The sequence below is a fragment of the Mustelus asterias genome, chromosome 1 (assembly GCF_964213995.1).
Source record: "Mustelus asterias chromosome 1, sMusAst1.hap1.1, whole genome shotgun sequence".
Taxonomy (NCBI): Eukaryota; Metazoa; Chordata; class Chondrichthyes; order Carcharhiniformes; family Triakidae; genus Mustelus; species Mustelus asterias.
The window spans coordinates 111,902,170-111,914,849 of NC_135801.1; the positions used below are offsets into that span (position 1 = coordinate 111,902,170).

At 42.2% G+C, this 12,680-nt stretch overlaps 1 protein-coding gene across 1 annotated transcript in view; it reads right to left on the reverse strand.

Moving 5' to 3' along the window:
* The window catches only part of corin (corin, serine peptidase), a 207,132-nt gene that overhangs the window by 40,573 nt on the left and 153,879 nt on the right, over positions 1 to 12,680 (reverse strand). Inside the window, exons 11-14 of the mRNA XM_078238027.1 lie at positions 11,934 to 12,041; positions 11,391 to 11,622; positions 5,768 to 5,913; positions 237 to 344 (exon numbers count right to left, since the gene is read on the reverse strand). Coding sequence (XP_078094153.1) covers positions 237 to 344; positions 5,768 to 5,913; positions 11,391 to 11,622; positions 11,934 to 12,041 — 594 coding nt within the window. The remainder of the gene's footprint in view (positions 1 to 236; positions 345 to 5,767; positions 5,914 to 11,390; positions 11,623 to 11,933; positions 12,042 to 12,680) is intronic.

The window sequence follows — 12,680 nt, forward strand, 5'->3', positions numbered from 1 at the left end:
GTGCGATAAGTCCAAATCCACTAGGGACCAGATGAACACTGCCCAAACTCAAATCACTGCCAGCATATAGAGGAGACGGTAATCATATCAGTTAGGACTGGATTTCACCTTGGGTTGTGGAGATGAACGCCTAGTGCCTGCACCCCAACAAAACCTATTTTATGCAAAAATGTTACTGTCGCTTTCTGTAAAATGTGACAAAGGGCCTTCACAGAAGGAATTTAAGCAATACCTACCACATTCTTCCTCATCACTAAAATCATCACAGTCTGGTCGTCGATCACACCTTTTTGATGCCAAGACACATCTCCCTGAGTTGCATTTGAAATGGCTTGGGGAGCACTCTGTGAACAAAATATTGAATCATTCTGTAAATTCACTTTCACATGGACAATTTTAGATGCAGACAGGCTAATTTTTCAACCCATTCTTTCACTGCTTCATTACCATTAAATTATTGAGAATTTACTCTTGTGAATTTATAGTTAAAGGGGAAAATATAAACGGTGAAAAGTTATTTATATAAAATCAATAATATTGAATAAGACCTACATCTTCCCCAGGTTTATTTGAGGCTACAAGGTATGAGGCTGACTTAATGAATAATTTACAACAGAATTTGGCTTTAAAACATTTAAAAGGCTACTGGCTGTTCGCCTACTTCTACGATCATCCCACTGTGCCTTAGCCCATTGATTGCTGAAACTCATGCTTTTGTCAGCTCAGGACTGAGTGATTGCAATACTGTCCTGTTCAGCCTGAAGTCCTCCACCCTCTATGAACTTCAGCTTATCCATATTCCTCATCCCAAATCCTAACTCACAGCAAGACTATTAATCCAGCACCCTGTGCTTGCTAACCTACATGGACTTCCAAATCCCCACAATTTGGAATTCTCACCCTTCTTTTCAAACCCCTTCATGATCATGACCTCCAGCCTCGCAACTCTGCCAGAACTCTGTGTTCCTCCAACCTTGCCTCTTCGGCATTTCCTACTCCATTCACCCCACAGCTGCTCTATGTGCCATTAGCCATATAGAACAAAAGCTCTGGAATTATCCCACTAACCCTCTCCACGGCGCTCGCTTTCCCTTCCAGACCTTTCTTTAAACCTACATTTTTGATGAAGCTTCAGGTTACTCCTCCTAATGTGTTGTTCTATGGCTCTGATTACTGTGCAGTGCTTTGGATGTTTTAGTTTGTTATACAAATGCAAGTTGTTTGTTCAAAAGATGCAACCGCCAAGCTGAAGACAAGAGTCTAAGATGAACAATAATTGCGAGTTATTCTTGTTGCTGCAGTAAATATGATGTGAAGTGTCACAAGCTTCATTTACAATTGATTGATCCCAGCAAGAGCAAGTATGATTGTATTAGTCAGAGGAAAATCAACAAGGTTTCAAACTTTCAATCCCATACCATGAGGTCCACCGGAAAGGATAGATGCCACTCAATTATCATCATCTTTATTTGGGCTATAATCTGGCAGTTTGCCTTCCTGCTATGAAACCTGTGTAACTTTCATTCCAATTTAAATCAATCTGAATTTCCAAAAGGCATTTTATAAGGTGTCATAAAAGTTAACTGTGTGCTGGTGATATAGTAACATGGATATAGGACTGGATAACTCATAGGAAACAGGATAAGTCTGTAATTTTCAGGTCTGGCACAGTAAGTAGTCTCACAGCACCAGGTTAAAGTCCAACAGGTTTATTTGGTAGCACGAGCTTTCGGAGCGTTGCCCCTTCATCACCTGCTCCCCTTCATCAAGGGGTGGCGCTCCGAAAGCTTGTGGCTTGTGCTACCAAATAAGCCTGTTGGACTTTAACCTGGTGTTGTGAGACTTCTTACTGTGCTTACCCCAGTCCAACGCCGGCATCTCCACATCACAGCATTTATTGCCCATCCCTAGTTGCCTGAGGGTAGTTGAGAGTCAACCATATTGCTGTGGCTCTGGAGTCACATTTAGGCCAGACCAGGTAAGGACAGCAGATTTCCTTCCCTAAAGGACATTAGTGAGCCAGGTGGGTTTTTTCGACAAACGACAATGGTTTCATGGTCATCGGTAGATTCTTAATTCCAGAGTTTTTTAAAAATTCGAATTCCACCATCTGCCATGGCAGGATTCGAACCCAGGTCCCCAGAACATTAGCTGAGTTTCTGGATTAATAGTCTAAAGATAATACCACTCGGCCATCGTCTCCAAGAACTAGGGGTCATAGTTTGAGGATAAGGGGTAAATCTTTTAGAACTGAGGTGAGGAGAAATTTCTTCAGAGGGTGGTGTATGTGTGGAATTCACTACCGCAGAATGTAGTTGAGGCCAAAATGTTGTCTGATTTCAAGAAGAAATTAGATACAGCTTTAGGGGATAAGGGATCAAGGGATGGGGGGGGGGGGGGAAGGGGGGATCAGGATATTAAATTCGATGATCAGCCATGATCAAAATGAATGGCGAAGCAGCTTCAAAAGGCCGAATGGTCAACACCTGATTCTGGTTTCTATGTTTCTTTGTTTCTATATTATTCACATTGAGAAAGACTGCAGAATGCTGTAGTACAAAGATCTGATTGTCCTGAATCACAGAAAGTGTGCGGGCACAGCAAGTAATGGAAAGCAAAGGGAATGTTGACCTTTATTGCAAAGGGGATGGAGTTTAAAATTATGGAAGTCTTGCGACAACTGTACAGGGCAATGGTGAGACTGCACCTGGAATATCATGTACAGCTTTTGTCTCCTTACTGAAGGAAGGATATAATTGCATTGGAAACAGTTCAAAGAAGGTACACTAGGTTGATCCTTGGGATGAAAGAGTTGGCTTACTGGGAAACCCTTTGTGCAGATTAAGTCTATACACGTTAGAGTTTAGAAGAATGAGAATTGATCTTATTGAAACATACAAGATTCTGAGTTGGCTTGACAAGGTAAGAAAATGTTTGCTCTCAGACAGGAATCTAAAACTAGCAGCACAGTTTAAAAATAAGGGGGCTCCCATTTAAGACAGAAATAAAGAGAAATTCTCTACCTCCGAGGGTCATTCACCTTTGTAATTCTCTTCTACCGAGAGCTGGGTCATTGAATATATTCAAGGCTGCTTAAGGCAGAGTTAATTGAAAAGAAGGGACAAGCGGGGGAGTAAATTTACGGCCACAGTTAGATCAGTCATGATCTTATTGAATGTGGGAGCAGGCTCGATGGGCCAGATTACTGGGACGAAGACAAAAAATTGCCTCTCACCATTTAAACTTTCAGATATAGAATGGTCATTTAGGCAAGGCACTGAAGTCAGCTGACACCCAAAGAACGCTATTCTACTTAGAACCAGCTTCTTCAGGAGAGAAAATGGGCAGAATCATCCCAAAATGGCAGAGTGTTGGATCAGGTGAGAAAAGTGGTGTAAACCTCAGTGGCTTCACAGCTGGTTTTTCTCACCTGATTTAACAGCACTCAGTAACTGACTTCATTAGTAAGTGTGTAGAAGACACACTGTGTACCAAAGAAGCAAATCTGTGTGTTTCCCAGCTGGAAACCATGGATGAACAGGGATATCCATTGCTTGCTGAAGTCCAGGTCTGAGGCGTTCAAATCAGGCAACCCTGACCTATACATGAAATCCAGATACGATTGACGGAGATCCAGCAGAGATACCAAAAGACAGCACCGGACCAAACTAGAGTCCCAGGCTAGCCGCACAAACACCTATCGACTATGCCAAGGTCTGTAAGACATAATAACTACAAGATGAAGGCATGTAAAATCGCCAGCTCCAACGCACCCCTCCCCGATGAGCTCACTGAATTCTATGCTCGTCTTGAGCCAGAGGTCAGCAAGAGCACACCTTCCGACCCAGAAGCCTCGGCAAACCCATATCCAAGGTCACCATCACAGACGTCAGATCAGCCTTCTTGAAAGTCAACCCACGGAAAGCGACTGGCCCAGATGCGGTACCCAGATGAGCACTCAGATCCTGCACAGACCAGCTGGTGGAGGTTTTCGCAGACATCGTTAACCGCTCTTTACACCAGTCTGAGGTCCCTATCTGCTTCAAGAAGATGACCATCATGCCTGTACCAAAGAAAAGCCAGGCAGCATGCCTTAATGACTATCGTCCGGTAGCTCTGACATTCATCATTAATGAAGTGCTTCAAAAGGTTAGTCATGGCACAAATCAATTCCGGTCTCCCAGATTACCTCCACTACAGTTTACCGATCACCACAACAGGGCTACAGCAGACACCATCTCCCTGGCCCTACACTCAACTCTGGGACACCTGGATAACAAAGACTCCTATTTATTGATTACAACTCAACCTTCAACATCATTATTCCTGCAAAACTCATCTCCAAACTCCACGGCCTGTGGCTCAGCACCTCCCTCGGCAACTGGATCCTAGAATTCCTAACAGACCGCAATCAGTAAGGATAGGCAACAGCACCTCCTCCACGATCATCCTCAACACCAGTGCCCCACAAGGCTGTTTCCTCAGTCCCCTACTATACTCCTTATGCACCTATGACTGCACGGTAAAATTCCCCTCCAACTCAATTTTCAAGTTTGCTGACAATACCACGTAGTGGGTCAGATCTCAAACAATGACAAGACAGAGTACAGGAAAGAGATAGAGAATCTGGTGAACTATTGCGACATCCTTAATCTCTCCCTCAATGTCAGCAAAATGAAGGAGATAGTCATCGATTTCAGGAAGCGTAGTGGGGGACATGCCCCTATCTATGCCAATAGGGATGAAGCGGAAATGGTCAAGAGCTTCAAGTTTCTAGGTGTCCAGATCACCAACAACCTGTCCTGGTCCCCCCATGCCAACACTATAGTGAAGAAAGCCCCCCAACTCCTCTACTTTCTCAGGAGGCTAAGGAAATTTGGCATATCTGCTACAACTCTCAACAACTTTTACAGATGCACCATAGAAAGCATTCTTTCTGGTTGTATCAGTTTGGTCTGGCTCCTGCTCTATCCAAGACTGCAAGAAACTACAAAGGGTCTTGAACACGCAAAACACTTCCCACAGCCTCAGAAAAGCAGCCAGCATAATCAAGGACCCCATGCACCCCGGACATACTCTCCTCTATCTTCTTCTGTCGGGAAAAAGATGCAAAGGTCTGAGGACGCGTGCCAACCGACTCAAGAACAGCTTCTTCCCTGCTGCCATCAGATATTTGAGTGAATCTACCTCATATTAAGTTGATTTTTCTCTACACCCCAGCTATGACAGTAACACTATATTCTGCACCCTCTCTTTTTCTTCTCTATGTACAGTATCTTTGTCTGTATAGTGCACAAGAAACAATACTTTTCACTGCATATTAACACATGTGACAATAATAGATCAAATCAAATCTGTGCAATGTCAAAATGCTGATGAGGATCACACAGCCAGCTGGAGGGGCGGAGTCTAAACACACCAGCTACAGACACCTTTGCACCTTCGCTTTTGAAAACCAGTAGTGATTCATACCGGTGTGACGTTACGCCGTCAGGGAGTAGAATATATCATGAGTGGCCATTATGGTGTCAAGTCCAGTAATTATAAATTAATATATTAAAATGTATGGAAATCAGGTTCACACCCTATGATCATATCACTGGCAGAGGGTGGGGAAGATCTCATCGGTGTAATTCCCATTTTTGGGGGCTTGTGAGATTTAGCAGCTATTACAGGATTTGCGTCTGTGGCTCTATCGCGGCCAAGATCTTTCATTTTTGACTGACACTAAAAGTAGAATTGCAGGTTAATATTATTCAACATTCACCTTCCACATTCTCATCAGGCATCAGACATGTCTTATTGTCAGTGATTTCCCTCGGGAACTGTCTGCAGTCTGTGTCCTCCGGCCACTGCAATCCAACCATGCTCAGTACCGTCTCACAGTGTTCTTTGGAGTCTTCACATAGGGATCTTATTAGAATAATAAAACATAAATATTAAAGATTAAGTTAAATGTTATAAAAAGGAAGTATAGTTAATTGCATACAAAATAAGAATGATTTTCTCATGAAAAATAATGGAGGTGATATTTAATTAATACCAAATGGGACAATGCATTTTTTTCTTTTGTGATGAGTTGGATATTTTGTTTCAGTTAAAGATTGACCTAGATACTATTTTGATGGACAATCATTTAGTTAACCAAGTTTGTTCTGCAACTGTGCAAGTGATGACAGCCCTTCCTTTACTCCATGTCCTTTAGCACTTTTGCTTTTCAACTGAGTATCTCTATGCCTCAATTGATGGCGAAGAAAATTAAAGGTATATAGAAAAGTATTATAATGGGATCTTCTGGCTTTCAAGCAAATTAATTTTGCTGATACAATAACATTAAGTAACTCGAGCCTGCTGCACCATTCAGTAGTTCAAGGTTTGGTGGCACGGTGGAACAATGGTTAGCACTGCTGCCTCACTGCGCTAGGGACTCGGGTTTAATTCCGGCTTCAGGTCACTGTCTGTGTGGAGTTTGCATGTTCTCCCCATATCTGCGTGGGCTTCCTCCGAGTGTGCCGGTTTCCTCCCACACTCCAAAGATATGCAGGTTAGTTTGATTGGACTTGCTAAAAATTGCCCCTCAGTGTCAGGGGGATTAGCAGGGTAAATATGTGGGGTTACGGGGATAGGGCCTGAGTGGGATTGTTGTCAGTGCAGGCTTGATGGGCCAAATGGCCTCCTTCTGCACTGTAAAAATTCTATGATTCTATGATGTGATCCAATTATGGCCTCAACACTATGCTCTAACCTAACCCCAATAGTCTTTGACACCCTTGTTAGTCAAGAATCTGGTGTAGCTAGTGTTAACCTGGTGTTGTTAAACTTCTTACTGAGTCAAGAATCTATCCAGCTGCCTTAAAATCACTTAATAATCCTCTCAAGGGAAGAGAGAAAACATTTCTCCTCATCTCTATGTTAAATGGGAGATCCCTTATTCTTGAACAGTGTCCCTTCATTCCAATTTCTCCCACATGGAAAAAATCCTTTCAGCGTTCACTCTGTGAAGCCACTGCAGAATCTTAAATGTTTCAAAAGATCACCTTTTAATTTTCTAAACTCCAATGAATAGAGGCCCAAAGCATCCAATCTTCCTCTTAGGATAATCCCTTCATCTCAGGGATCAGTGGAGTGAACCTTCTCTGAACTGCTTCTATTGTAATTATGTCACTTCTTTAATAAAGAGACCAAAATTGTACACAATGCACAGTGGTCTCACCAATGCCCTGTACAACTGTCGTAAGCCATCCCCACTTTTATATTCCATTAAACAATAAATAACAACATTCCATTTGCTTTCCTAATCACTTGCTGCACCTACATACTAACTTCTTCATTGATGATTCATGTACCAGGACACCCAGATCTCTCTGTACCTCAGTGTTCCGCAATCTCTCTCCATTTAGATCATACGCTGCTTTTTAATTCTTCCTGCCAAAGGGGACAAGTTCACTTTCTCCCACATTATATTCGATCTTCCAAATTTTTGCACACTTAACCTATCTATGTCCCTTTGCAGATCCATTATGTCCTCTTTACTACTTACTTTCCTACCTTTGTGTCATCTGCAAATTTAGCAACTGTACATTTGGTCCCTTCATCCACATCATTGATACAGATTGTAAATAGTTCAAGTCCCAGCACTGATCCCTGTGGCACTCCACTCACTACATCTTGCTAACCTGAAAATGATCCATTTATGACTACTCTCTATATCCTGTTAGCTAATGAATCTTCTATCCATGCTCATATTTATCCTCTACACAGTGAGTTCTTATCTTGTGCAGTTACCTTTGATTTAGCACCTTATCAAATGTCTTCTGGAAATCAAAGTACACCACATTCACAGATTTTCCTGTATCTACGCCATTTCCTCAAAGAATTCTAATAAATTAGTCAAGCATGACTTCCCTTTCACAAAACCCTGTAGACTTTGCATGATTACATTGGCATTTTCTAAGTACCCAGCTACAGTCTCCTTATTAATAGATTCTGACATTTTCCTTATGACAGATTTTATGCTAACTGACCTGGAGTCTCCTGCTTTTTGTCTCCCTTCTTTCTGGAATAATGGAGTTACATTCACTATTTTCCAAGCTGGTGTGACACTTCCAGAATCTGGGGAATTTCGGAAAATCAAAACAAATGCATCTACTATGTCAACAGCCACTTCTTTTGAGACCCTAGAATGAAGTCCATCATGCCCTGGGGACTTGTCAGCTTTTAATTCGAATAATTTTCTCAGTACCTTTTCCCTGATGATTGTAATTATTTTAAGTTTCTCCCTCTCCTTAACTTCTTGATATTTGTGAGATGTTATTTGTACCCTGTAGAATGAAGATAGATGCAAAATATCTGTTCAATTCATCTGTCATTTCCTTATTTTCCATTATTAATTACCCTGACTCATTTTCTAGAGAACGTTCACTTTACTTAGTTTTCCATTTTAAATACCTGTAGAAACTCCGACTATATTTTTTATTTCTACCTATCTTTCTCGTGTATGCTAATTTCTTCTGCCATATTATCCGCTGTTGTTACCAATCTTCTGTTCTGATCCTACTCTTCGCAGAATTGTATGTGTTTCTTGCAATTTGATACTATTTTTAACTTCCTTAGTTAACCAAGGCTGTGCCTCTTTCTCCAAAGGCCTTTCTTTTTCACTGGAATATATATTTGCTGAGTATTAGGAAACATCTCCTTAAATGTCTGCCACCACATTTCTATTGGCCTATTTCTTAACCTAATTTCCCAATCTTCAAAATCTCATAATTGACCCTATTTAACTTTAAAAAACTATCTTCGACCCATTCTTCTCTCCCTCAAATTGAAAATGAAATATCATGTTATGATCACTGCCACCTAGAGGCTATACCGTGAATTAATTAATTAATTCTGTTAGTCTCATTGTACCAGATCCAGAATAACCTGTTCTCTAGTTGGCTGTAGAATGCGTTGGTCTGAGAAGCCATCCCAAATGCACTTCGTAAACTCACCTTCCAGGCTACCCTTTCCAATCTGATTCATTCAATCTATATCATTGAGTCTGCACCGCCTCTCTGACAGAGTACCTTACCCAGGCTCACAGCCCCGCTCCCCCACCCTATCCCCATAATCCTGCATATTTACCCCACTAATCCCCCTAACCTGCACACCTTGGGACACTAAGGGGCAATTTAGCATGGCCAATCCACCTAACCTGCATATCTTTGGGCTGTGGGAGGAAACCGGAGCACCTGGAGGAAACCCACGCAGATACGGGGAGAATGTGCAAATTCCACACAGACAATCATCCAAGGCCAGAATCAAACCCGGGTCCCTGGCGCTGAGAGACAGCAGTGCTAACCACTATGCCACTGTATATTAAAATCACATATGATTATCGCCAAACCTTGTCACAAGTCCACATTATTCCTTTCTGTAGACCTCATCCTACAGTGTGGTTATTGTTAGGGGTTTATAAGCCAGTCCAAAATGTGAGTACTGTTTCTCATCTCTACCCAAAACTGATTCCGTATTTGATATTTAGAACTAAGGTCACCCCCAGTGTACCAATGGCATTCTTAATTAACAGAGACCTCAACCTTTTCCTATCTTTCTGTCCTTCAGAAATGTCATGTACCCTTGAATATTCAGATCCCAACCACTGTCATCATGAAGCCATGTCTCTATAATGACTATCAGATCATACATATTTATTTCTATTTGCACTCTCAATTCATCCATTTTATTATCAATGCCATATGCACTTAGTTACAGAGCTGTTAATCATGTCCTTTTACCATTTGTGCAATTTCTAGCCTTATGTGCTGGCCCACTCTTAAGTTTGTATGTTCTCTCCTTTCCTGCCATGCTCTGATTATCATTTCCCTTGATGTTACTGTACTACCTTACCTCATCTCTCCTTAATTTATCACATCATTCCACATTTGATTTCTCAGAAATCTCATTATTTAATTCAAAGCCCTCTCAATCATCCTGGTAAGGTGACTCACCAAAATACTGGCCCCAGTATGGTTCAGGTGAAGACTGTTCCAATGATACATCTCCCACTTTACCCAGTACTAGAACCCAGTGTCCCATGAATTGAAACCCATTTCTCTTACACCAATCTTTGAGCCTGCATTTTTCTCTGGTTTTATTTACCCTACACCAATTTGCTCATGGCTTTGCTTTTTAATTTGGCCCCTAGCTGCTCATGCTCCCTCAGCAGAACCTTTCTCCTAGCCCTAATGTCATTGGTATCCATGTGGACTACAACAACTTGATCCTCCCCTCCCACCTAAACTCCCTCTCCAGCCCTGAGCAGATGTCCCAAATCCTGGCACCAGACTTACAACACAGCTATCAGAACTCTCACTCTTGGTTGCAGAGAATTGTGTCTAACCCTCAGACTGTGCTGTCCCCTACTGTCACTACATTACTATTAACTATCTCTGCTTGAATGGCTTCCTGTACAATGGTGCCATGGTCACATTCACTCATCCACCCTGCAGTTTCTGCTTTCGTCCAAAGAGGTTGCAAGAACCTCTATGATAATTGCAACTGCTGCGATTCCTCCACCCTACCTTCTTGATCCTTTTACCTGCCTCACTCACAGTTACTCCATCCTCTCCTTGATCACTGACCAAATCAGAAGACTATTTCCTAAGGGATGTGACTGCCTCCTGGTACAAAGTGTCTAGGTAAACCTTATTTAAGGTTTATTTATTAGTCACAAGTAGGCTTACATTCACACTGCAATGAAGTTACTGTGAAAATCCCCCAGTTGCCACACTCCAACACCTGTTCAGGTACACTGAAGGAGAATTTAGCATGGCCAATCCACCTAACCTGCGCATCTTTGGACTGTGGGAGGAAACCAGAGCACCCGGAGGAAACCCACGCAGACGCGGAGAGAATGTGCAAATTCCACATAGACAGTGACCCAAGCTGGGAATCGAACCCAGGTCCCTGGTGCTGAGAGGCAGCAGTGCTAACCACTGTGCCACTGTGCCGTCCATAGGTAACATTCCCCCTCCCTGATGCATCACAGTGCCCGTAGCTCAGCCTCCAGCTCAATGACCCAGAGCCAAAGTTGCTCAAGCTGCAGACACTTGCTACAGATGTGTTTGCCTTGGAGCCCACTGGTGTCCATGAACTCCCACACTCTGCAGCAGCACCTTGTTTCATTTACTCCAGCAGTTTGCTCAGATTGTTAATGTGACAGGCTTAGACTACAGTTGTGAAAAAACATCTGGTGAAAGCTACAAAGGGAGAAAAGGTGACACATTAACATGACAACCCAGTCTATTGTGTTGTTACAGAGAGTTTTGCTAGAATTCTTGATTGAAATTGTCCGAAGTCAATCATATTTTCTGATGTGTATTTTTCAAATAGAAGACATTCTGCATTACCTGCAAGGTGGGACCCGTTGATTAGTCTCATAGTCACACTTTGGTACAAGGACGGTGCATGCAAAGAACATGAGGTACTTGTAACAATTGGTCTGAACGAGGGTTGGAAAGAGTGAGAATTCCCAGCTGATAGACGCCTCTTTCTGGTTTCGGTGATTCAGGTAGTTAGGGTAGATGGTGGAGTTGTATGGCTGATTCATACACAGCTCAAGAGTTATGGGCTCACATTTACCTGCAAGAGGAAAAACATTTAAATGGATTTTCTTTGCAGGTACTCAAGATTTAAATTTTGATTCTGGCAAAGTGAATGGAGGTTAAATGTTAAGACAAATTGACTATAGTTTGTCTGCAAGCTGAAAACAAAAATCAAGCCATGCTATCTTTAAAATGAAACCAAGATCTACAGATCTATGAGGCATTGGCCACGATGTATGCATTTTACAAACTTTAGTTGTACTCTTGGTCAAAAGTAGGTTGTGGTATGCCACAGTGAGCTGCACATCTGTCAGTATAATTTGATCCAACAGCACATGTCTAACTTACTGCAGTTTATTCGACTGTTTTGAGCCACACAACTGGAGCTTCCATTGCACGTGTCAGTACAGGAATTTTCAGCACAGGCCAAATCCCCTTCCTTACAAGGGCTCTGATCTGCTGAAACAAACAGAAAATACATGATCATTGTTTTTAATGCGCCTCCTTCCCAAAGTAAATCCTTGTGTATCCTTTATTAGGAGTTCAAGTTGGTCCAGTCCATCCGTAGTCTATGCTGCTCTTTGATCAAACCATCTCAAACCAACAGCATGAGCACAGAAAAGAACCACTATTTTCCCCTTTTTATTTCAAGTGGCTGTTCGGGGTTGGGGGATTTAGGAATTAGAGTCATAGAGTTTACAGCATGGAAATAGGCCCTTCGGCCCAACTTGTCCATGTTGCCCTTTTTTTTTAACGACTAAGCTGGTTCCGATTGCTTGCATTTGGCCCATATCCCTCGATAGCCATCTTACTCATGTAACTGTCTAAACGCTTTTTAAAAGACAAAATTGTACCCAGCTCTACTACTACCTCTGGCAGCTCTTTCCAGACACTCACCACCCTCTGTGTGAAAAAATTGCTCCTCTGGACACTTTTGTATCTCTCCCCTCTCAACTTAAACCTATGCCCTCTAGTTTTAGACTACCCTGCCTTTGGGAAAAGAAATTGACTATTTATCTTACCTATACCCCTCATTATTTTATAGACCTCTATAAGATTACCCCTAAGCCTCCTACGCTCCAGAGAAAAAAGTCC